This window comes from Geotrypetes seraphini, chromosome 1, assembly GCF_902459505.1.
Source record: "Geotrypetes seraphini chromosome 1, aGeoSer1.1, whole genome shotgun sequence".
In the NCBI taxonomy this organism is placed as follows: domain Eukaryota; kingdom Metazoa; phylum Chordata; class Amphibia; order Gymnophiona; family Dermophiidae; genus Geotrypetes; species Geotrypetes seraphini.
The window spans coordinates 227333850-227360563 of NC_047084.1; the positions used below are offsets into that span (position 1 = coordinate 227333850).

The following is a 26714-nucleotide window of genomic DNA, read 5'->3' on the forward strand; positions in this document are numbered from 1 at the left end:
TCTGCTTGCAGCACAGAGCCGAACGGAAGTCTTCCCGACGTCAGCGCTGACGTCGGAGGGGAGGGAGGGCTTAAACAAAGCCCTCCCTCCCTCCGACGTCAGCGCTGACGTCGGGAAGACTTCCGTTCGGCTCTGCTGCAGGCAGGGCAGATAAGGAGAAGGAGAGTAGCCTCGCGGTTTGAGTGGTTACCAAGGGAGAAGGGCGGCCGCCCCGCCCCGGTTGCAGCACAGCCGGCCAGGTTCCCTTACTTTTGTGGCACTTCCCCGATCGACCGATAACAGCCCGGGTCCGACCTTCTTACAGCAGCTGTAAGAAGGTAATTTAGATTCGCGGTTAAGGGCAGGGAGGTTTGTCGGACCCGGGCTGTTATCGGTCGGTCGGGGAAGTGCCACAAAAGTAAGGGGACCTGGCCGGCTGTGCTGCACCCGGGGCGGTAGAGAAGGTGTGCGGAAGAAGGGGTAGTCTTATACGGCGAGTATATAACAAAACTCTATATTTTAACTAAAAGTTGGGGGGTCGTCTTATACGCCCAGTCGTCTTATACGCCGGCAAATACGGTACTCTTCTCCAATCCTACAGAACCTCTCCCATTCTCCAGGGATTTATTGAACAAATCTAAGTGGACTCACCAGAATCTCTCTGAGCTTCCTTAATATTCTTTGCCCACCTTCACTTTTTCAAGTTATATCCACTCCATTCTCACGTGTAGCTTTGCCAGCCAATTGTGGTCCTTCTCCAGAATTTTCTTCCGTGAAGATAAGCATTTGTTTAACACATTTGCTTTTTCCTCATCACTCTCAACATAGTGGATCATAGCTTCCTTCAGTCTTGCAATTCCATTTTTCATCTTCTTTCTTTCACTAATATACCTGAAAATTTTTTTGTCTCCTTTTCTTTAACATTTCTAGCCATTTGCTCTTCTGCTTTCATCAGATGTATCTCTCTCTTGGATTCTTTCAGTTTCATCCACTTATTCCTTTCTGTACTCCTCTTCTTGAGGCCAGCTCTTTTGCCTTTATTTTCTTCGCCGCTACTTTGAAGAACCATATTGGTTTCCTTTTTCACTTGGTTTTATTTTTCCTCAAATAAAAGTTGGTAACCATTTTTATTGCTCTTTTCAGCTTGGACCACTGTTTTCCCCATTTCTCTTGTGTCCTTCCATCCTATCAGCTCTTTCTTCAGGTACTACTCCATTTTACTAAAGTCTGCACGTTTGAAATCCAGAACTTAGAGTTGTGTGGCCACCCTCCATTTTAGCTGTTATATCAAACCAAACCATTTGATGATCACTACTGCCCAGGTGAGCACCCACTCAAACATTAGATACACTTTCCCCATATATGAGCACCAGATCCAGCATCACTTTTTTCCTTGTTGGTTCTGTCACCACTTGTCTAAGCAGAGCCCCTATGAAGGCATTCACTATCTCTCTACTTCTTTTGATTCCACAGACAAAACTTTCCAATCTGCATCTAGCAGTTTGAAATCATCCAGCAACAGCACCTCTCCTTCCTTTCCCAACTTTTGGGTATTTGCAACAAGATCTTTATCAATTTGCTGCAATTGAGTCAGAGGTCTGTAGACACCACCCAAGTAGATAGACATTGCAACTTCTCATTTCAAAGCGATCCATATCACATCTTCCTTTCCCCAGGCCCCCTGCATTTCAGTCACTTAGATACTGGTCTTCACATAGAGAGCTACTCCTCCATCTTTTCGACCAGCTTTGTGCTTCCTAAAAAGATTATAGCAAGATATGTTTGCGTCCCATCCATTGGAATCACTGAACCATGTCTCTGTGATAGCAACAATATCCAAAGTCTGCCTCTAACTTCAGGGCTTCCAGATCATGATTTTTTTTTTGCCTTAAATATAGCTTCTAGATCCTTTTTTATTTGCAGACTTTACAGAATTAAGTCCTATGAATCTCTTATTTTATTTTAATGTATTGGATGTAATTGTTATTTTTTAGTACTGCTTGAGCAATGTAGCTGTCGGTGGGTGGGAAAAATAAATACAATAAACATACAACCCCAACATTGTTCTAGCATAATTTTGGGACAACCATGTAACTACCTCTGGGAAGTAATCCAAGATAGTGTTCTCAATGCAAGATACATTGTAATTGGTTTAAAATGGCACAAGAAATGACAATAAATATTGCAGATTTAAGACCCTAATAGAAAAATGCTTGAGTTCTCAGGATACAAAATCACAAATACTTAAGAAAACAAAAGAAGTCAAAACAAGACATAAATAACAAACATAAACAAAGACAAAAATATTAACTTATAAAGAAAATTCCAGAACTTACTGAAAATCACAAGAAAATAAAAACATTTTCAGTTTTTCAGCATCACAATTTAAAAAGAGAGAAAAAAATAAGAAAAAGCAACTTTGCAAATGTGATATTATCCAATAAACAAGTTTCAAGTTTCAAGTTTAGTTTCAAGTTTATTTAAATTTAATGGTTCGCTTAAGAATTCTAAGCGAATAACATTACAATAAATATAGGGGTCAAAAACAGTTAAGATCATTTTTGTGAATTAAAAAACATATTCGTGACCACTTAACAAAACAGACACTACTGGAGTGGGTGGGAAAAACATGAGGGATAAAAAGTTACAATATTGTTGTGTCCTCATAGATAGGCGAAGAGAATTGTCTCTTAGTCTCTTACATTACATTACATTACTCTTACATTACATTAGTCTCTTACAACAACCAGCATTAAAGTAGATCTCTTCTATGGGGCTTTGGAGCTCAGAAGCTGAAGGCTCAGCTATCTGTGTCTATGGCTGGATAGCATCTGAGCCCATAAAGGGGCTTCTGCTGGAGATGTTCACCTTCAGCTTACTAAGTTGCAATATTTTGATAGCGTCAATGGTCTCTAGTAGAAAGAGGTATAAGATTCTTATTTATTTATTCAATTGTCTATTCTGTTCTCCCAGGGGAGCTCAGAACAGTTTTCATGAATTTATTCAAGGTACTCAAGCATATTTCCCTTTCTATCCTGGCGGGCTAATGTACCTGAGGCAATGGGGGGATTAAGTGACTTGCCCAGGGTCACAAGGAGCAGCGTGGGTTTGAACCTGCAACCTCAAGGTGCTGAGGCAGTAGTTTTAATCAAGGGGTTTGGCACATCACCACCCCCACCCCCACCAATGGTCTGGTTGCTGACACTGAATTGACCTGTTACCCCCCAACCAATATGATCTCTTTACCCTTTTTGCCCATACAAATTAAGCAGGCACGACCCTTTAAGGAAGTTTTTTTTCACCCAAAGGGTCGTGGACACTTGGAATGCGCTACCGGAGGAAGTGATCAGGCAGAGTACAGTACAGGGATTCAAACAGGGATTGGACGGATTCCTGAGGGATAAAGGGATCGTGGGATACTGAGGGAGGAGCTGGGATGTAACACAAGTATAGAAAGCTAACCAGGTAATAAGTATAGAAACCCAACAGGTCGTGCATGTGCAAGACCGGAGGGTTAGGACTACGATGGGAAGATAGGACTTCAATGAGAAACCAAGGTGGCAAGGGAGCCCCCTTCTGGTGATTCAGACAGGTCGTGACCTGTTTGGGCCGCCGCGGGAGCGGACTGCCGGGCAGGATGGACCTATGGTCTGACCCGGCGGAAGCACTGCTTATGTTCTTATGTTCACACTATGGACTCAGGCATGAATATTTGCACGTGTCAAGTCTGAATCCCATTTAGCACTCCCTGGACCGGATTCATACCTATCAGGCAATTCTGAATCAGGCTAGAAATAGTAAATCCTATGCCAAACAAATTATATAAAACATACAGAAATTAAGAAACTCAATGAGGCATTTGTCATGCAAATTAAACATTCTGCTTACCTCTCTGTGTGTGGAGTCTCTGCACCTACTGAGTGATATCTCATTAGTTTTCTTTGTGGAGTGGATGCAGATTCCTCAACAGACTTCACAGGCTCCTGGTATTCCACAGGAAAGTGACTCAGTGTGTTTGCACGCCGCCTAAACCCTTGCTGAGATGCATGGGCGTCCTCTTCAGAGGCCAGACACTCAGGGTCCTTGGAAACATCTCCCGTAGATCCATGCGATTTGAGAGTGTTGGGAAGTGGCTCCACTTCCTGTTCACAAACAAACAAATCCTAAAATAGAATTCAGAAACCTGCATTAGAATATGTACTGTAAAGCAAAATTTAGCTTTTTCAACAGAAGCACATTATTATGTTTAGAGTAAAAAAACTAAAACCTGTCCCCGCTTGTGTTCAAAATCAGGAATACAACCCTGTTTATTAGATTTCAGTCTTGACTGAAGTCTGCTATTTATTACCTGCATTTTCCAGCTTAAAGGCTTCTGATAATAGTTATCCCTATCACCAAAACAAAAGATAACATGAGGCATCTCACACACAGCAGAAGAAATGCTCTGTAGTGTGACCAACTCAAGGTCCCCAGATATGCAACAAGTTCTGGTTTTAGGGTACATCTCAAATATTCATTCTGGGTATTTGCACAGTTTTATAAATATTTAATATATTTCAGCTCACTTGAAAACTAAGCCTATACACAGTCTTCAAGGACCTTAGGAGGTGGTTCTCAAATGTTTGCGGTAAAATTCGATGGGTTGCCATTGTAGCCATTACTGTAATGATTTCAAAATGGCGAGCCATTCTCTAAAAACTGTGCATGCAAATGAGGTTCGCAGAGAGTCGCAAAATTTGTATGTGGCTATCGCTGGTGATAGAGATAGACACATATGCAGAATAAACCCACAAATTAAAAAAAAAAAAAAAGAGGCCCACAAATTGAAGATTGGCAGGAGAGATGCCCACTCCCTCCTGCCATAGATGTCAAGCAACCTCCCCCTGACATCCCCCTTGCAGCAGGAGGGATGCCCACTTCCTCCCACCACTGCCGTTAAGCAATCCCTCCCCCACACAAACAACAGCGAGAGAGAAATGCCTACTCCCTCCTGCCACTGCCATTAAGCAACCCCCCCGTGACACCCCCCCAGCAGCGGGAGGAATGCTCACACACTCTCACTGCTGCTGTTAAGCAACCCCCTCAGAAGCAGAAGGGGATGCCCATTCCCTCTTGCCCTCCTCTCCCCGTCATGCCCCCAGCAACCCCATCCCCCACCTTAGAAACATAGAAAGATGACGGCAGAAAGGGGATATAGCCCATCAAGTCTGCCCACTCTACTGCCCCATCCTCTTAAGTCTATACCTAGTGATCAATTCTTCAGATCGACCCTCGTAGGGATCCCACATAGGCATCCCTTGTTTACTAGCTCCGGCCAGTAGACCCACCCCTTCAAAATAGCAAGTCTTCCCCTTTCCAGTGCATCCTGGGATGCACAGGGGAGGGGCCTAAGGCTCCAATTGGTCCAGGCTGCTTAAGGCTCCTCCTATGTGAGGGACCTTAGGTGTTTGGGCCAGTCAGAACTTTAGACTCCTCCCCGTTGCAAAGTTGCTTGCATTTTGGGGGTGTAGGGTGAGGAGAGGGATATTTTTAAAATTTCTTACAGTGGACTCTATGATCCATCATTTCTCTCAATTACCTTAAATATATAACAAGACTGGTTTGAAAGCTACTGGAGGTGAATGAATGTTTGTAGATATATCCATGTGGGGCAAGAAAGCACTAGGGGGCTTCCACAGTAGCCGTTTCCACTGCAAGTTCTAATTACCTGTGTGTGTCTTTTTCTGCTCGTTATAGTTCAACTATTTTTCCCCAATTGGCCCAAAATTTTATAGAATTTTGCACAAAAGACTGTTGAACTATAAAGAGAAACAATGGATCTTTACTTTGCAAGCAGTTTTACCATGAGGCTTGAATGAAGAATTAGATTGGACGTCTCTGGTGTAGCCTTATTAGTGAGTGTCCTCATGTGATGCACATATATTTGAGTGAAAAAAAACACCTTGGCCATTTTGAAAGACAGAAGAATTAAGTATGAGTTTCCAAATCAGATAACAGAGTAAGTTTTGAACATATTGAGGTAGTGACTGTGAATATATTTTCAAGAATGAATTTCTGTTTTGATTATTCACTTATACAGTATAAATCCCCTGATGAAGCCTATTGCAAAACACTTTGGTTGTTGGAAAAATAATGGAAGCGTTGCTGAAAGAAAGGACAGTGAAATTTCTAGAATCTAATGGGTTACAGGATCCGAGGCAATATGGTTTTACTAAAGGTAAATCATACCAAACGAAACCGATTACATTTTTTGATTAGGTGACCAGAGAATTGGATCAAGGACATATGCTAGATGTAATTTACTTAGATTTCAGCAAAGCCTTTGACACAGTTCCTCATTGAAGGCTCTTGAACAAACTTGACGGGCTGAAGTTAGGAATCAAAGAGGTGAACTAGATTAGAAACTGTTTGACAGACAGACACATCAGAGGAAGAAAAGGTGAGTAGTGGCATTCCTCAGGGTTTGGTGTTGGGGCCGATCCTGTTCAATACGTTTGTGAGCGACATTGCCGAAGGGTTAGAAGGAAAGGTTTGCCTTTTTGTGGATGATACCAAGATTTGTAATAGAGTAGACACCAAGGAGGGAGTGGAAAACATGAAAAAGGATCTGCAAAAGTTAGAGCAGAGATCTCAAAGTCCCTCCTTGAGAGCCAGAATCCAGTCAGGTTTTCAGGATTTCCCCAATGAATATGCATTGAAAGCAGTGCATGCATACAGATGCATGCATACAGATGCAGGATTTCCCCAATGAATATGCATTGAAAGCAGTGCATGCATACAGATGCATGCATACAGATGCATATTCATTGGGGAAATCCTGAAAACCCGACTGGATTCCGGCCTTCAAAGAGAACCCTGAGTTAGAGGAATGGTCTAATATCTGGCAACTAAAATTCAATGCAAAGAAATGCAGATTAATGCATTTGGGGATTAGTAATCGGAAGGAGCCGTATGTGCTGGAAGGTGAGAGGCTGATATACATGGATGTGGAGACAGATAAAGGGGCATAATAAAAAAAAGTCTAAGTCCCTTTTTGGCCTAAGGCCTTAAACGTTGAAAGTAGAAGCAAGGAAAATGTCCATTATCAAAAAAAATGTCCAAAAGGAGGTTTTTTTTTAATAATGGCCTGCCTCTACGTTCAGCTGTTTAAACGCCACTACGTCTACACTAACACCATATAATCAACCTAAAAAAAGCCTAACTCCCAAACGCCCAAAACAAGAGCTTTTAGGCAAAGGAGGAGCCAGTTCTTCACCTAAAAGCTGGATTCTATAACAACACCGGTTACAGAAACCCCCCTTTACAACGATCCGGGCAGGAGGGAGCCCAAGCCCTCCTGCCCCAGCATCCCCGAACCCCCTGACACTATCAGGGCAGGAGGGAGCCCAAGCCCTCCTACCCTTGACGCAAGGGCCCCCTGGAACCCCCAATCGACCCCCCCCCCCGCCAACCCACGACCCCCCTGCCGACCCCATGACCCCCCCAACTCCACCATGTACCTTCAAAATCGTTGGTAGGACGGACAGGTGCCAAGCCCGTCCGTCCGACAGGCCAGCCATCGTTGAATGGCTGGCCTTAGGGCCTGATTGGCCCAGGCGGCTCAAATCCCTCCCACAGGTAGGGTCTGAGACGCCTGGGCCAACCGGAATAGGCCCAGTAGGCTTAGGCCCCCCCCCTTTGGGCGGGGCCTTAGGCATATTGGCCGGGTTGGGATAATTTAAATTAAATCAATAATTTAAAGAGAAGGTAAGGTTGGGCAGACTGGATGGACCATTCGGGTCTTTATCTGCTGTCATTTACTATGTTACTATGTAATTTATTCTGAAGAGCTGGATAGGCCACAAAAAGATGCATTTCATAGCACACCCTACTATCTTTGAATTTCCTCTTCTATAGTAGCTAATAATTCCCCCCTTCACCCAGTAGTACAACCTTAGTGGCCTCCCCAAATAATACTGGATCAGTTTCATGTATTTGATTAAAAATTCTATATATCAGCCTACTTATCCAAAAGATAGACCAAAAAAGCATCTTCAGTGTAACACTGAAAAGGAACTTCCGTTGATGAGAACCAGATGAGACCATTTAGAAGTCCTTCTCCACCCAGATCATTGCATTGTCTCACACCTCATAAGGACCAACTCCATGACCAGACATTTGTCCAAACAACTCTTAAGCAGAAAATGACTAGGTGGAATGGGCTCTCGACAAGTACGTATAATCCCTTTCTATCAGGTGGAGAACTTATTGAAAAGTGTGGATGGACTATGAGATACCACCATCTTACCCTTCTGTGGCCTAGCCTTCTCTTTGCGCACTCCCTTGGCTGCCATTCAGACCAATTCCAAAATGCAAATAGCACAGTCAAATATAGTGAATCATCCATGGTCCGTTCAAGTTAGCGACCAAAAAAATGACAGCCAGGGGAGGAGGGGGGAATTAGAGCAGATGGGCCAGGAGCTCAGACTCTTACTATCTTCCTTCGAGCATGGCACCCATTTTAAGGTTTTAAAACTGGTTAATAAAGCTACTTTTCTACTCTGGCTATTCTGTGTACTATAACCCCTTTCTTATGCTCAGATAGCAGATCCAAGCTCTTCATTCTACCCCAGGATTCTTCTTGTTTGGAATCCACCAGGCATAGTGCTTTATTTTCCTAGGACCTGCATTCTGAATTCACTCCCAGCATCACTTAACTTTGAATTGCAAAGCCACTGGATAACGCATCCATTTATTAAGGCCTACAGTGATCTTGGCTGCAGGGAGGAATGACAGCTCCACATTTGATTGCTTAAAAAAAAAAAAAAGATTGTTCTTTAATTTCTTTACTTCATCTCTTCTGTTCTTTCTGCAGTGCTTGTCTATCATGTTGGAGTTTTGTTTTATCTCTTGATTCTGAACTGTAAACCACCTTATTTTTCCCAAAAGCAGGCAGTATTTTAAATTGAAATAAACATTAGCACATTGATATATTGCTAGCACAAACAAGGACTAATCAGTGGATTATGAACCAGCATTATCATAATACATACATACACTCGGCACTGCTAGCCATATAATTAGCAATGCTGAATATACATGTTGAATGATGACTATTCTTGCACTTCCCAAGATTAGGCCAGCCTGATAAAAAAAACCTAATCTACATCTGGATGAGGGCTGAATAATCACCATTATCTGAATTGGTCCAGACACCACCTTCATGCTGACCTAAACAGGTCCCTTTTTATCTGTATAATACACAAGCATTTAGTAATAGTCAACATTGTTTAGTAATAATTGTAGGTGCTGGTCACTTAAATGTTTTATTTGATTTGTTTAATTGTAAGTGATGTGCTAATATTATACAAGTAGGTTTTGGAACCCCCTTTGTATAAAGTGGGATATAAATCTATAAACTATAAAACTATAAATTGGATATTATTCTGACCACTTTTAGAACTATCCAGATAGATGAAATATGTGCAGGCCACAGGGCAGCCTACACAACTCCCTTTGAATATTGCTTGAATAATTTTAAGCACTTTTATGCTGTAAACCACAAGTACTTTCACTTACTTTACTGGTAGCATTTACAGTGCTAGGCAAGGTATGGTCCAAGCCTATGCTCCCAGAACACTCCTGTTGACCTTTGATCTTACTTCCCTATAAAATAAAAATATGTCCTTAATTAAAACTAAAACAAAATACACCCCACCACAGTCTTTCCTAGATACATTAACTCATACAAAGCAAAACTTTTTATACTATTTTCAGTCGATATGAAAACTCGAATAGTTTGTTCTTCATTATTTGCAGCTGTTTTCCTTACCTGAACTCAGACTATGAAATGAGATAGTAATATAAAATACCATAGTGAGATCTCTCTGCCCACACTTTGCCAAAGCAAGAAGGGTGATATCAATAAGATTTCACTATATGTGCTCAATTTTCTACAAAATTAGGACAGATTTGTTGCACTTAACTTAAGTGCAGGATATAAGTTACGTTTTATTATTTCCAACCAAACAAAAGTTGGAAAGAATTATAGAAGAAAGGTTTCTAACAGTGGTCAACCTAGGTGACAATTACCTGACCAGATCCCAAGGAGAAAAACAGATTTTATGCTGCTTATCCTAGGAATAGGCAGTGGATTTCCCCAGGCCATCTTAATAACGACTTATGGACTTCTCTTTTGGGAAATTATCCAAACCTCTCTTAAACCTTGCTAACCTAACTGCTTTCACTACATTCTCCGGCGGTGGCGTAATAAGAGGGGGCATGGGGGACCACTCCAGGTAGGGGCCCATCCTCTGCTCCCCCACTACTTTGAGAGTGAATATGGATTTGTTAAGGATGACGCCCATTTGTTAGATGTTACATTAACATTTGCCCTAAAAGTTACTAATAAATAAAAAATGTTACTAATAAATAAAAAATTATAGAAACATAGAAAATGACGGCAGAAAAGGGCTACAGCCCATCAAGTCTGCCCACTCTGCTTACCCACCCCCTGTCTATGCCCTAATGACCCAATTTCCTTATCTTGACCCTCGTAGGGATCCCACATGGGTATCCCATTTATTCTTAAAGTCTGGCACGCTGGCATTCTGGCACATGGCAGAATGTTAACTATCAGCTGAAACTTTGAAGACCAACACTTCTGGAGAGGTCCAACAGATAATTCACCTGTCTGTTCAAGCAGTGTCATTCTTGCATTGACCCGATGAAGGAAGCAGAGCTGCAGAAAGTTAGTTCCTCACCAGACACTCATAATCATTAGCCCAATAAAAAATAGTTTCAACTGCAACCTGTTCCCTGGCCTTTACTTTCTATAATCAAAACTAGATTAATGCAAAAACCATGCTATTTTAATTAAGTAGAACACCTCACTAAAAAAGGGACACATCTGATTTACAAAAGAAAAAAAAAAAACCAAAAATGAAGAATTAACAAACGATTCTTTCACTTTGCGCCGCTTAATGTGTTTTAATGGTACCAGATGATTAATTAAATGCTTACCCTGGACAACATGCTCTCTAGGGATTCTGTTAAAGATCTCTTGGCTTTGCTCCTTAGCATGTCAAATTTGAACCGAGCAGCAGCACCTGGGAGCTCTGCAGTGACATTTTCTGATGAAGTTTGTGAAGCCTTAAAAAATAACCAAACAGCAAAAACATTTAACAACATCTATAGTGAGTATTTTGAAAATAAAGCTTACATACAGAACTTTCATGATCTATTAACTAGTAACCTAACAAAATAACTAATCCTAGGAGCATGTCCAAAAGATAAAAAAAAAATAAAATAAAATAGTGTTCTATTTGGGAGCACCCATCCTCTCAGAGAAACTAATGCAGAAATCTACCGTGGGGGATGGAGTGTGCTGTTAAGTCTATGAACTCGTTATAGGCCACATGATGCAGAAAGGAATTCAGCGATTAAATTAACTTGCAAGGTAGACATCAGCGCAGGGCATATTAAAATGCACGATAAAGAGGTTATTAATTAAGCTATACCAATGCAAAGAAGTTCTAACCTATATGTTCAGAAATTTACTACCAGATCTGAGATGACAGAAGGGTTAAGGAAAGCCCCAAATTCAAAACCCCTGTCCACCCAATAGCTTTCAACATATAACCTTGTTAGTCTAGCGCAGTGTCCTGCAAACTTTTTGACACCGCAGCACATTAAACTCGGTGCCAAGGCTGGAGGGCATCCGGAAGTGTGCATATATCAATGCGCATGCATGACATCATCACGTTGACGTCCGCACAAGCGCAGGTGGGAGTGGGCATCTCTCTTGTTCTTTTTTTCAGGGAGGAGAAGGGTAGGGGATGTTTGGGGGGAGGCTGGTGCGGGGGTGGGCCTTCAGTGGCAGGAGAGAGTAGGCATCCTTCCTACCAATTTTCTTTCATGCGGGGGGAGAGGGGAACATGCCATGGCAGGAGGAAGTAGGCATTCCTCCTGCTGTTTTCACTCCCACGAGGGGGGGGGCAGTGGTTTTGGTTCACAGTGAGTCGAGGAGGGCCGTCATCGGCAGGAGGGGGGAAGCTTTTTTTCCTTCTTTTTTCTAATGGGGCACATATTGTGCAAGTGTAACATGCACAGCATCTATGCCCATTAAAAAAAGTTTTTCTAGTGCATCAAGAAGCCATGTTAGAGCATCAATCACTCTATTAATTTGCATGGCATTTTAATATTAATGAATTTATTTGCATGGTCAGATTGGAAATGAGTGACCGTGCAGAAAACCAGGCAGTGAGCCATTCTCTGCATCAGGTCGGCAAATGCAATCGTTGGTAAAGCTGTTAAAACAGGTTTAGCGACGATCGCTGGCTTTAGTGCATATTGTTCATGGGCAGTCTGTGCCGATGCAAGTGTCAACTTAAAAAAAAAAAAAAAAAATCACCCTGTCATATTGTGAGCCATTATCCCCATGCACTGACAGCAAGGGTGGCATTTCAGAAAGAGCTGTGGATTTCTGCCACAGTTTTAACATGAAAAAGGGGAAAAAAACCTTCTTGAAATAAAGGGAGAACAAATCACAATAGACAAAAATATATATGAAGCTCCCTGTATTTCTGCTTTACTGTAAAGTGCTCCCCTGCGAAGTCTGCGATTCGCGGTCCTGGTTATTCATGATATTTTCCGACCTCAAATGACCGGGCAGGAGAAGGCAGCCGGAGCGCCAGCGAGTGAAGGAAATCACTTGCGGTATGCTCCGACCACCTCTTCCTGTACTAAAGTCGGGCCTCACCAATCAGGAGCTGCTTTGACATGCAGTTCCTGATTGGTGAGGCCCGACTTTAGTAAAGGAAGAGGCGGTCGGAGCATACCTCGAGTGATTTCCTTCACTCTCCAGCTGCCCTCTCCTGTCTCCCCTGCTAAAAAACGTATTTGCGGTTTTTCAACATTCACGGGGGTTCCTGTAATGGAACCCCCACGAATATCAGGGGAGTACTGTATACTGTCTTGAACTGAAAAGGTATGATGGGATATAAATAAAGCTATTATTATTATATTAAATGATATTATAAGAAAGAGGTTTTTAATACTTATCAATCTGCCGAGTTTGAAATTTTGCAGCGTAGGAAAAATATATTCAGAGACGTGGAGGCCAAAAAAAGGAGACAAGACCCCCAAATATAGCCTCACTATCCAATCAGAGCATATACTTCCACGAATAACCACTTTTCTTGATATTATGAACAGTCATTTTCAATGTTCAAAACATTAAAAAAGTGGTACTGCAAACATGCACTTATCTGCTTAAAGGTTTCAGTTTTAACAAAGCAATAATCTCATGCTCATTGCTTATAGCAAGCAGCAGTATTTTTGAATTACTAATTCTGCAGTAGAGCAGTGCACTGAGCCTGCTCTGCCACAAGGCTTTCTGCATCAGTCCCTATATAAAAGTACATAAAAACCTATGTGTCTTTATATAATAGTCTTACAATAAACACCTAGCCAATTTGTTATAAAATCACCAACCATCTGTGCACTACTGAATGCTAAAATATAAATTAAACTATGCTAATATGATATTCCTAAAAAAAAAAAAATCTGCAAACAATGATTAAGGGCATAGGATGAAGTTAAGAGGTGATAGGCTCCGAAGCAATCTAAGGCAGTGTTTCTCAAGCCAGTCCTGGAGTACCCCCCTTGCCAGTCAGGTTTTCGTGATATCCACAATGAATATGCATGAAAGAAATTTGCATATAATGGAAGCAGTGTAGTCAAATCAAGTTTATGCAAATTCAATGTGGATATCCCAAAAACCTGACTGGCAAGGGGGTATTCCAGGACCGAGTTGAGAGACCCTGATCTAAAGAAATACTTTTTTTTTACAGAAAGGGTGGTAGATGTGTGGAACAGTCTCCCGGAATAAGTGATGGAGACAGAAACTGTGTCTGAATTCAAGAAAGCGTGGGACAGGCATGCGAGATCTCTTTGAGAGGAAGAGCTACGGATGAGCAGACTAGATGGGCCATTTGGCCTTTATCTGCCATCATGTTTCTATGATATGAAATCATGTCACTGGAACTCGGGTATTATAAAAGTAAGGTATCCTTCCTAAAAAGGTGGATGTTCTGGCCGTGATCAATATAACACTTCTGTCACCAGGCTTTCTGCTACCCACAGGAAAGTACCTGAATTGCATTCTTCTGTTGGCCAAGACTGCATCATTCTTGTCCTATCCCATCCATTACTTGAATTTTGGTTACATAATATGACTTTAGTTTCTAACAGAAAACAAAAACTGGTATGTGGGGAGAGCTGTGTTCTACAACACTATCACCAAGTTATAAAAAGTTTCTCATAGTTAAACAGCTATCACAAACTCTTCTGGTTTTGCTTTTTTGTTTGTTTTACTACTTCTAACCTAACCAGAATCGGGCTCTGCTTGGGCTCCAACATCTTCTTACTCAACTACCTGAAGATTTTTCCCCTGTTCCAAATCCTTACCTCAGGCAGCTTTATGGGGTAAGGATTTGGAACATCTGATAATGTCTTCTAATTCCTATGAAGAATTTAGGAGAAATTTAAAAACATATTTGTTCTCCAAATACTTGGATAATTAATTTGCGTACACATGGATATTAAAATTTCAGTAAACTTGTTTCGTTTAGTTGTAATTATCTAGTTATTTAATCTTGATTCTATTCAATTGTATATCTTTTTAGCAAATATTTGTTAACCGCATAGAATTTCACAATTCTGCGGTATATAAGCTGATTGTTATGTTATTTTGCTCACCTGTAGCACAGGCAACGTCCCAGGGCTCCTTCTAGGCCCTACGATAACAAGCCATAAAGACAGATCTCAAGTATCAACACTTTGTGATGACTAAGCACCCCCCCTCCCCAACAGGGGCCAATCAAGTTTTCTGGTTTCTTTACATTTTAATATACCGACCATTAACGTGTACCTGGCCGGTTTACATAGCTAAAAATATTAAATAAAATTTTAGAAGGGGGTAGGGAAAGGAAACGTGAACATTAAATAGAATACAATTATGAACACAAGTTTGAGGGTGAAGAGGGAGGGAAAGTTTATAATTACATCGTTAAAACAAATGACGCTTCCTGCCTCTGAAGCATCCTAAGCTCCGGTCATGCAGGGCTTCAATTTGGCAACAAAACCCAGATACTCCATATGACACAGTATAATTGCTCCTATAAAGCCACCAGGCAGGCATAACGCAAAATTTTTGAGAAGTCCTACCTGCTTCACTTCTCCATTATGGATGTGGTCTCTCTGCTTTTCTTCATACAGATTTCTCAGTAGAGAAATAATCAGTTCATTTTCCTGCTGATCAGATCGTGGCATCATTTTCTTAAAAGCAAAAGGAAACATACGTTATATAACATGACAAGTGAAGCTGGTACAATAGCACTTTGTTCCACCTAATTGGTACACAGAATTTTCTTAAGTACATCTTCTTCTGAAACAACATACATAGGAATTGATGGTAGAAGACAACTAACCAGCCCCTCCAGTTGGCACAGTTGGTTAACATTTACATGACTCCTGCTGGCAAATTGTTAGCCTCTCTTAGTAAACATTATCAGCTTTATGCTGATGATTTCAAACTCTCACTTGAAAGACCGATTTCAAAACTATTCAAACATGAATGACAGTTTAAAATGATTCATTCTTACTGAGGATAAGGAAAGATTAGGTTCTTACCTCACTGATCTTCCTAGTAGAAAGGCACATCAGCCCTGATCAATGGGTTATTCTCCTCTACCTTTTTCAGCTCTGCCTCTTTCCTCACTGGGCTGGGCTGTAGCTCCTCAGTTTGTCTCAAAGCAGTTGTAAACTACTATAAAGAGGAGAAATAAGAAAAAAGGGTACAGGGAACTTCCCTGACAAATCACATCTGTTCTGCAGCAATTATTGTTAAACAATGTCAATAAAACAATATGGAAAACATGATGAAACAAACACGCTACCTACCTGAGGGACGCCAGCACTAACACCTATGGATCTCTCATATTCTCACTTGACCTCTTAACAATAGAGGTGTCTTTTTACACGTCAGATATCTGACAGGAGAAGATCCCAACCTTTGGAAACCCATACCTATCTGAGACAGTAAGCGGGCGAAATCAGTAATTGACAGGACAGGTCGTCAAAACTGATGTGCCTTTCTACCAGAAAGAAGATTGAGATAAGAACCTAATCTTTCCTTCTGGTGAAAAAGGGCACATCAGTCTTCACCAACAGCAGGTCCTTGAGTCTAGGGCAAGGCAGATGAGTCTGCTGTGAACGATAGGGACCAAAATCCCATTTTTCTGCCACGACCACTCTGTAAAACTTCCTCGGGCAGTACTGGGATTCTGCCTATGAAGAACCCACACTTCTAGTGGAATGCATCCTCAAAGAGATTGGCAAATCCATCTGGAAATAGAAACCTAAGAACATAAGAATTGCCACTGATGGATCAGACCAGTGGTCCATCATGCCCACTGGTCTGCTCACATGACGGCCCCCATGTCAAAGACCAGTGCTCTAAATGAGTCCAGCCTCACCTGTGTACGTTCCAGTTTAGTAGGAACTTGTCCAACGTTGTCTTGAATCCCTGGAGGGTGTTTTCCCCAATAACAGACTCCGGAAGAATGTTCCAGTTTTCTATCACTCTCTGGGAGAAGTCGACTAGGACTGGTAAGCACAAAAAGATGAACTGAGAAACAAAAATCATTACGAGGCCTTAATGTAATGGAGAAGGACATTCCTAACATCCAGCAATACTAAAACTTTGGGGGTGGGGTTCAAACCCAACCCCTGGAATGGAACACTAACAGCTGGATGTCCTGATTTACATGGGAGCTCAAAACACTTATGGAAAAAGGGAAGATACCATGCACAGAGAAACCTCAGTCTCTGTAAATTTGAGGCATGGCTCTCTGCATGAGAGTGCCTGCAACTTCAAGACTCTCCCTGCTGGATAGATCCATTAGACACCCCTCCTACAAGACTGAGGCCCTGCAAAACAAATGCTAAGGATCCATACTGAAAAAGGTTGCCATACAGGAGGATGCATCCAGCGCAGGCACTTCAAAAGTCTGACGATGTCTGAATGAGAAGCCAGTGAAACTTTCAGCACTCGAGCCCTAACGCGCAAGAGGCATGGCAACTGCACTTTGCAGAAATGCTTGGAACGTTGACATCGGAGCGCTAAAAATCTCTGTATTCTCATTAGCACACCTGTGCTGAAACATTTTCCCAGCCTTAGTATAGACCACAACAGTTGCTGGTTTCTTAGATCTTAGGAGGATAGCTATGACCATCTCTGAGTAGCCCTTCTGTGCTAATGCCACACGCTTAAGAGCCATTCTGTGAGCCCAAAGCTTTCTGGATCCTCCATGGAAACCGGTCCCTGTGATAGAAGGGACAAATGAATCAATGGTTCGAGACCCTTGTCTCTCTGCTGGCACACTAGATCTAATCTAATCAAGATTTGTCTATTGCATTTTCCCGAACAGGTTCAAGGCAATTTACACAGAAAGAAGCCCATGCAGAATCATGGGAAGAAATTACATCCTGAGGGAAGAAGAAAATTACATTAGTGTAGTAGGGAGAGACTACTTTACATGAGAACATAAGAATAGCTTTACTGGGTCAGACCAATGGTCCATCAAGCCCAGTAGCTCGTTCTCACGGTGGCCAATCCAGGTCACTAATACCTGGCCAAAACCCAAGGAGTAGCAATATTTCATACTACCGATCTAATAGATGAAGGTCAATAGTTATGTTGGGCTATAGAGAATATCTTCTTTGTCTGGGAGGAAGCTGGTAACATTACATTGAGAGAAATTTGTTGACTAGGTGGGTTTTCAATCGTTTCCTGAAGATGAAGGGGTGCTGTTCAGTTCTCAAGGCTGTTGGAAGGGCATTCCAGGTTCTGGTAGCAATGAATGTAAAGAGGGTGTTGAATATTCATTTGAGCCTTACTCCTTTAGCAGATGGGATGATAAGTTGGTGGGTTTCAAGAATCCTAGTTGAGTTGAAGAGGGAGGAGGAAAACATGTGGCCTGTTTCTTCCGGTGCTGTGGCAACCAGCGCATGATGTACAATGTGTGACAGTTTAAACAGGATACATGCTTGTATACATAGCCATTGAAGCATGTGATAGTAAGCAGTGACATGTTTATACTTTTTAGACCGAAGATGAATCAGAGTGCAGCGTTTTGGATCAACTGTAGTTTGTGCATTTGAGAGAAGGCTAAGCCCGCATAGAGAGAATTTCAATAGTTAAGTTGTGTTAAAACTATCATTTGTACAAGTATTGCAAAGTGGTTGCAGTGGAAGTAAGGTTTGATTAATCTCAGCTATCTCAAATTTTAGAAGGTCTTTCTCCGGAGGTTGGAAAGTTGGGGGTTTATATGAGAGTGTGGAATCAAGCAGGAATCCTAGCACCTTGGAGGTCTTCAACAGTTAGTGTCTCGCCTGTGTGTAGTGTTAGGCTTGTGGGTGCTGTCTGTGTGGTGGTGTGAACTAGAGTAGTTTGGTCTTGGTGGTGGTTCATTTTAGTTTGTTGGAGACTGCCCAGGAGTGGATTTCTTTAATGCTGTTGGAGACTTTTTTATGTGTGCGGGAGGGGGGGGGAGAGGGGGATTCACTAGCATCAGGGTGAAGCGTGATTAGAAGAATTATGTCATCAGCATAGGAAAGCAGGCATTCTCCATCAGTTAAGGTATTCATAAAGACATTGAATGGCGGTGGTGAGAATGGGAACCCTTAAGGTACTTCACAGACTGCTTTCCAGGTTTATGAGAAGGAACCTTCTTTCCATATGCGGTATTCTCTGTTTGACATGAACTCTTTGAACCAATTGAGAACAGTTCCAGTGAAGCCTAATTTGCTGAGTCCACTGAGTTGAATGTAGCAGATATGTCAAACTAGAGGAGAAGGAACTGTTGTCCTTTGCTGTGCATCTGCTTGATTTTGGTGGGTAGTGTGAGTAGAAGCATTTCTATGCTGTGATTGGGTCTGAAGCAGTATTGAAAGGGAAGGAGACAGAAAAATTGGTCATTCTAAGTTGTGAATTGCTTGCAGACTAGTGATTCTAGACGTTTGCTGAGTAGGGTCTGAAATTGGATAGTAAGGATAGATCAGATCCTTGGGCCTTTGGGAAGGGGGCAGGGCAATGCAACCCATTTGGGTCAGAAGTTGACCATTTTTAAGAGATTGTTCCTCAGTGATGTCAGCCAATGAGATCATTAGTGATGTGGGAGTGATGTGGGAGTTCAAGCATGGTGAGCATTTGTTTAGTCCACCACTTTTGGAGGATAGTTTGATTAGTTGGGGGCGAGTGGTTCAAAGGTGCCCCAGATTTGGTCCACCATGCAGTGGCCAGTAGTTACAGGAATAGATTTGGTTTCCAAGTGTTTGGTGTTCGGTGATTTGTTGATCTCTGCTTGTACGTTGTTTATTTTGTCTTGGAAGTAAATAGCTAGCTTTTTGGCACTGGGTTGGGTCTTAGTTAATTGCTGTACCTGGTTTAGGGAGAGCAGCAGTAGTGTGTGCAAGTTGGAATAACTTCTTGACATCAAAGATCCACGAACTACAGCCAACGTGGTCAATCCAGGGCAACCAGGATTACCAACCCCAGGTGGCTCACTATTCTGTGAGTGAACCGGCCTATTCTTGACCATAGGGAATGTACAATAGGCCTCTTTCTGGCCACAGTTAAACTATTGCTTTGGTGGCAGGGGGGAGCCTGGGATAGTCACATGGGATCTCTTAGAGAGAGGAAGAGATAATGGTTACTGCAGATGGGCAGACTGGATGGGCCATTTGGCCTTTATCTGCCATCATGTTTTTATGTTTCTATATTTCTATATGGTCAGCTATCTGGAAGGGCTTAAGGTGACAGTATGTCACATTGGCCATAAGATTGTTCAGTCTCTTACCAAAGAGCATTTGGCCTTTGAAGGAAAGCCTGTTAAAGGAGGATATGGAAGCTGACTCTCTCGCCGATTGCTTAATCCAAAGCATTCCAAGGGTGGAGAACAAACAGAAAACGTGCTCAAACCCCAGAATACGTCATATAGAGCATCTGATACTTAATCTACCAACATTAACAACTGACTTAAGTGTCATCCATCGCAGGAATCAACTGTAATTAGTATGGCATGCATGTACAGTAAAGGAAGCAGCTGCTTCTGCCTTTACTCCCAAATCCATGGCCTCCAAGTGTCTTTTGAGGACTACATCTACCTTGTGATACTGCGTATCCTTGAAAATTATTTGTCTGTATTTTATGACATGGGTTTTTTGTTTTTTTTTTTTGGGGGGGGAGTTTAATTCTTTATTGATTTTTAATCAAAAACAGTGTCATACAAATGAAAGAACAAAAGATATTCCATATATTATACTATTATCTATACAGGTAACATAAATATCATTCAATAATTTCATTTTCCTGCATATAATAATATCATAATAGGGCGCTGCTGAGCCCGCACGAGATGGCAGCATAAGACCTGAGCTCCTATAATCTCCCGCTTAAAAACGCTGCAAACTGCGTTATAAACTGAGCAAATCCGACCCGAACGATCGCACTCGATCACGCAAGTGGGGGGCAATAATAATATCAAATCTTGCCGGTTCCAGCTAAGGCGATGGCGGATAAAAAGGTGGGTAAGCGGCACAAGCCGGACCCTCCTTCCCCGTCCAAGATTCCGCTCCCCGCCGCACCGGAAGACACGAACCGCGAGATTTTAAACGAACTAAGAGAACTAAAAGAACTGGCAACAGATACGAAAACAAGAACAGATGAAATAAACGAAAAACTAACTGCTCTAACTGCTGATCTTTCTCTAATACAAACACGTGTTACCACCTTAGAATCCAAGATGGAGGCGTCCTCACTACAAATCACTGAGCTCCGCAGACAAACCAATCGAATAAATCTACTTGAACAAGAGCTGGAAGATAGCAATAACCGCTCCAGACGCTGTAACCTGCGTATACTAGGTATTTCCGAAAATGTGCGCGACTGTGACCTAATAAAGCATCTTGAAACACTGCTGCCCAAACTGCTTGATATTACCTTCCAGCGTGATTTTGAAATAGAACGAGCTCACAGAGTACCCTCTGCTCGCATGCCTGCTGATCGTCGACCCAGACCAATTGTACTCAAACTGCTGAGGTACCAGCATGTGCTAGACATCCTTCAAAAGGCGAAGATAAAATCTCCGATTCAGCATGAGGGATCCACAATTTTATTCTTCCCAGACCTGAGCAAGACCACGGCTTCTAAACGCAAACAACTCCTCTCATACAGGCCACAACTCAAAGCCCTGAATGCTAGATTTGGCATGATGTACCCAGCACGTTTGAGAGTGACATTAAACAACCAAACTAAAGATTTCACTGCCCCTGATGAGCTGGCTACATATATCGAGCTCCACTCACCAACACCGATTAATCAGGTTTGACTGGGTACTTGAACATGTATGGGAAGGATTCAGTGTCCCACAGAATCTAATCTAATCTAACTGAAGTCTTAATATCCCTTGTCTGTCTCTGGATATTATTGTCACCAAAATACATCAGGTGCCTCTTCAATTCTGTTTCTATTGCTCATACATAAATAATGTTATGATATTTTATGTTTGCCTGTTGAAAATACTGACAAGATTGGGAGTTTAGGTTTTCCCTCTCTGCCTCTCTGTTACCTTAGCTGCACTCACGCTGTGTTATAGAGGTGCACACTATTGCACCATTAATTACCAGATGTACATCTTACGGATAAAAATGATATGGCTCTCTCTTGCACTGTTCATGACATGTTTAAATGTATGGTATGATACTAACCTCATGATTTTTTTCCTGTTATTGATATGCAGATCTGAATGTATGTCTACATATGTTATTATACTTTATCATCACAATGTCTTTTAATATTATTTCATTGAACACAAAAGGTCTCAATAACAAAGTGAAAATGAAAAAAATTCAGTCATATATTGACAATTTTAAACCAGATATAGTTATGCTGCAGGAAACTCATCTGAATAAGGACTCTTCCTCGAAAGTCCTTTTTTCATGGTCGTTAAAGCCTTTTTATTCTCCTGCTTACGACCGCAAGGGAGGAGTGATTACTTTAATACGAAATAGATCAGATATCACAATTATTTCTTCAACTGCAGATCTTAGTGGTAGATGGGTCAAAGTTAAACTTAAAATAGCAGGTGAGACCTATTGTTTGATGAATATCTACGGTCCCAATGCTGATAAACCTGACTTCTTTCATGAAATTAAGGCAACAATTCTGGAAGATATAGACTCAAAATTGATACTGGCAGGAGACTTTAATATGGTATTGAACCCGACAATAGATAGAAAGTCTAACTGTGCCTACAAAAAAACCAAAGCCTGGTATGCATTACAGGATCTAATATCTGATTCTTCACTCATTGATATTTGGAGATATATGCACACTAATGACAATTCTTTAACATTTTTCTCTCCCCCACACTCATCCTATTCTCGAATTGATATGTTTTTGATCAGTGACTCCCTCACGAATTCAGTTGTGAAATCTGATATCTCTTCTATATGTGTCTCAGATCATGCTGCAATCACCATCTCACTCAAATGCTGTTTGCCTTCCTCTCTACCTAAACAATGGCGCTTTAACAACTCGCTTCTGCAGGATCCACTCTTTTGCACCAGGATGAAGTCCCAGATAGAAGAATACTTTCAGCATAATAAACCTGAACACACCTCCTGGACATGTTGGTGGGATGCCTTCAAGGCATATGTCAGAGGTATCACTATTACTTATTCAGCACATAAACACAAACAGTTGAAGGAGAAGACAAATCTCATTGAACAAGAGATATCATTTCTGGAGAACCAACACCAGAACACACCTTCAGACGTCTCCGTCTTGATCCAACTCAATAAAGCAAGATTTAGATATAATTCTCTTTTGAGCCAAAGAGCGTCGCAGGAGATAATACAGCAATCGGCATCGTATTTTGCAGGGAGCAACAAATGTGGATCTTTATTGGCCAAATATCTTAAAGGACGTAGAGAAAAATCCAATATCGCAACCATCAAAGTAGATACGGGTGAAGACATTACATTACATTACATTAGGGATTTCTATTCCGCCTGTGCCTTGCGGTTCTAGGCGGATTACAATAAAGATGAATCTGGACATTTCCAGTAGATTTACATTACAGGAGAAGAGTAGATTATAAGTAAATGTGAAGAGTTATAATACATTCAACATCGCAGCAGAGATAACATAGCCTCGGATTACAATAAGGAAGATATCTGGGCATTTCCAGTAGAATTACATTACAGGAGAAGTGTTAATTACAGGTAATAGTGAAGACATTACTGATCCATCAGACATATCCCAAGCCTTCATGGGATTCTACCGTACTCTTTACACATCAGAAATCAGACTTCCACACAAATCTATGGAATTCTTAGAACCTATTCTACACAATTGTCTTTCTTTAGAGGACAATGAAATATTGGATGAACCAATAACGCTCGAGGAAATATCTTCAGTAATTAAATCCATGGCACTCAAAAAAACTCCGGGACCTGATGGTCTGACCGTGGAATATTATCGTGAATTCCAGGATATTTTGGCCCCATACTACTTACAATTTATCGAACATCTCATTGCTACTGGTGAAGTCGCTGGGTCATTCACTGAAGCGACAATTATTGTCCTTCCAAAATAGGACAAAGATAAGAGAATTATATCTAATTACAGGCCATTGTCCTTGATTAATGTAGATGCGAAGATATACGCTAAATTATTATCTATTCGTCTGCAAAAAGTCATCACTAACCTCATATCAGCAGATCAAACCGGATTCATCAATGGTCGATACTCTTGTGAGAATACGCGCACGTTCTCTCATGTACTTGCACAGGCACATGCCCAACATCAGGACATTATTGCGGTGGGACTGGACGCTGAGAAGGCATTTGACCGTATTGAATGGCCCTTTTTGTTCCACACATTACGCTGGTATGGCCTCTCTGAGAACTACATTTCCAAATTAAAAGTCTTATACACCAAGCCTTCCACTAGAACATACGTAAATGGTCATCTATCAACTCCTTTCCATCCAACTAGAGGGACTAGACAGGGCTGTCCCCTCTCGCCACTCCTGTTTAATCTGGCACTTGAACCATTGTTACAAAGTATACGTCATAATCCTAGGATCACTGGTCTCACGATTGAAAATCATGAACTTAAATTATCAGCGTATGCGGACGATGTCCTGCTGTATATGACTCCTGCTTCATTCCCTCACTTACTGGAAACCATTAAGAGATATGCTGCAGTCTCAGGATACAAATTAAATACAGGTAAGACGGAGGTGATGTCGATCACATGCCCGTCCGCTGAATTCGACATAACTTCCTATGGAGTTAAATGGTCTTCTTCCTCTATGAAATACTTGGGAGTGCTTTTTGGTCCCACCATACCTGAATCTATACAACTAAATTGTGCATATCTCCTGGATACCCTTAAATCGATAGTAACTAAATGGTTCCCCTTAACAATGACCTGGTGGGGGAGACTTGAAACTATCAGGATGATGTTGACTCCTAAAATTAATTACATATTGTACATGCTTCCTTTCCAATTGCCCTCTTACTTCTATAAACAAGTTGACTCCCTACTCATGAAGTTTTTATGGAATTCTAAACAGCCACGTATCGCACTAAACAAACTAAAGGCACCACGTAAATCTGGAGGGGTTAATTTCCCGTCATTCTCTCACTACCACAATGCATTCATCATGAGACAATGGACGCTGGGTCATTACCTAAAGGTCAGGGATCCGAACCCTCCAACATGGATACTGATTGAACGAGAAATGTACGGTGAAAAACGACTTCAACTATTGGCAGGCGTGCTTCTAACTAAAAAAGACTCCACTGACCCCATTCTCCAGGCTTATAAATCAACCATCCATAACCTTGACTTAACTTTTAAGACTAAATGGGAGTCGTCGACTTTAATTCCTCTCTGGAGGAATGATCGCTTCAAAATTCAAAACTCAGCAGTATCCTGGAAAGAATGGCGAGGATGTGATATTTGGACTGTGCAAGATCTCATAACTTCAGATGATTGGACTCCGTTTCAGACTATCGTAGATAATAAAGGTCTTCCTGCTACCCAACAATACAGATGGTTACAACTTGTGCATTGTATTCGAAACTCCATGCCTACGATTCTTACTTGCAACATTGACTCTGGTCTGCGTAGTTTTCTACATAGGACTTCTGGACAAGTACTCACTGCGTCAATATGGTATAAAATTTTACAGATGACGGCTTTTACTGGTTCTACAGAACTGGAACAGAAATGGAATTACAAACTCAGTCTCCCATCTGATGCCATCGACTGGGAGGAGCTATGGAAGAACTTCTTCAAATCCATTCGCTCTGCTTCACTTTTGCAATCCATTTTCTTCGTGTTTCACAGAGCTGTATGGACCCCACAACTATCCCATAAAATTGACTCGACGACTTCACCTCTATGCTGGACCTGTAATTCATCTGAGGGTTCCTTGGAACACTTACTTTTCTCCTGTTCACATGTACAAACCTTTTGGGACAGAGTTTGGAAAACCATCTGTGAAGTTTTACAGATACATGAAACGTTGTCACATGCTACACTTATTGGTATGAGTCAAACATTATCGACCCCCATATCTAAGTCTTCAGAACGCTTATTTACCATAATGGTGGCAATAGCTTTACAAACGATACTATATTGTTGGAAAGATCTCACTAAAGTAGATTTCCATATGTGGTGGAATGCTCTTTGTATCACTGGTAAATATGAAAAAATCTATGCTGAAAAATCTCAACTAATGTATAAATATTATGATATATGGAAACCATTACTTGATTACTGCTCTAATTGACCTTTTGTGTCTCTGGTATATGTATGTCTCAAAGGACATTTCTACTAAAATTTTTCTATGAGAAAGATATATATTATATATAGTATGTTCATGTGCAAGTCTGAGTTGTTCGAGAGCTAACTGTGATTACCTGTACATCTTTCCATATGGTATTGTTTTCTTCTTGTATTACAATAAATAAAAATAATTGAACTTAAAAAAAAAAAAAAATAATAATATCATAATATATCCTAATATACAATACGAATAAAGTTACCCAAATATCACTATCAATAAAAATGACCCCTAAGTAACCAAGCTATTATGTCCACAGGGCAGGATTTTCTAGAAAGACACTTACACACAAAAGTGTATTTACAGAATAAGTTCACTACCTGTGTTATTATGGTGCCTAAATGGTGGCACTCGGTTATAGAAGTGCCTCCTCTGTGTTCCTGCAACCTCTGCTTTTGCCTCTGCTCTTGAAAGCATGAAGGGCAGAGTTATCCTATATGTACTGCCAAGAAGCAAAATGTCCTAAAGTAAGTTCCTAGAAACTACTGGCATCATGGATTATTTTAATGGTATCACCATAAATCTATTCACCTTGTTCATGGTTCAGTTCTATATTCAGAAAAGCATAACCGCTCTGAACTGTTTGTGGTACTGCGGTATATAAAATAAAGTTATTATTATTAACAAGACAAATTAAAATTGTATCAAGATTGTTCTCAAGTACCTTTTCTTTTCAGTACTTTTTTTTTTTTTTTTTAACAGAGTTTAGCAACTACTACAGCAGACATTTCTATGATATTGCTATAAATCGAGGTATGGAAGGCTCTATTA

At 41.2% G+C, this 26714-nt stretch overlaps 1 protein-coding gene across 4 annotated transcripts in view; it reads right to left on the bottom strand.

Moving 5' to 3' along the window:
- TBC1D1 (TBC1 domain family member 1) overlaps positions 1-26714 on the bottom strand; it is a 322295-nt gene that overhangs the window by 164706 nt on the left and 130875 nt on the right. For all 4 annotated transcript variants that reach the window (XM_033947569.1, XM_033947560.1, XM_033947546.1 and 1 more), the window contains exons 7-10: positions 15187-15297; positions 10981-11109; positions 9538-9624; positions 3868-4142 (exon numbers count right to left, since the gene is read on the bottom strand). In XM_033947569.1, coding sequence (XP_033803460.1) covers positions 3868-4142; positions 9538-9624; positions 10981-11109; positions 15187-15297 — 602 coding nt within the window. The remainder of the gene's footprint in view (positions 1-3867; positions 4143-9537; positions 9625-10980; positions 11110-15186; positions 15298-26714) is intronic.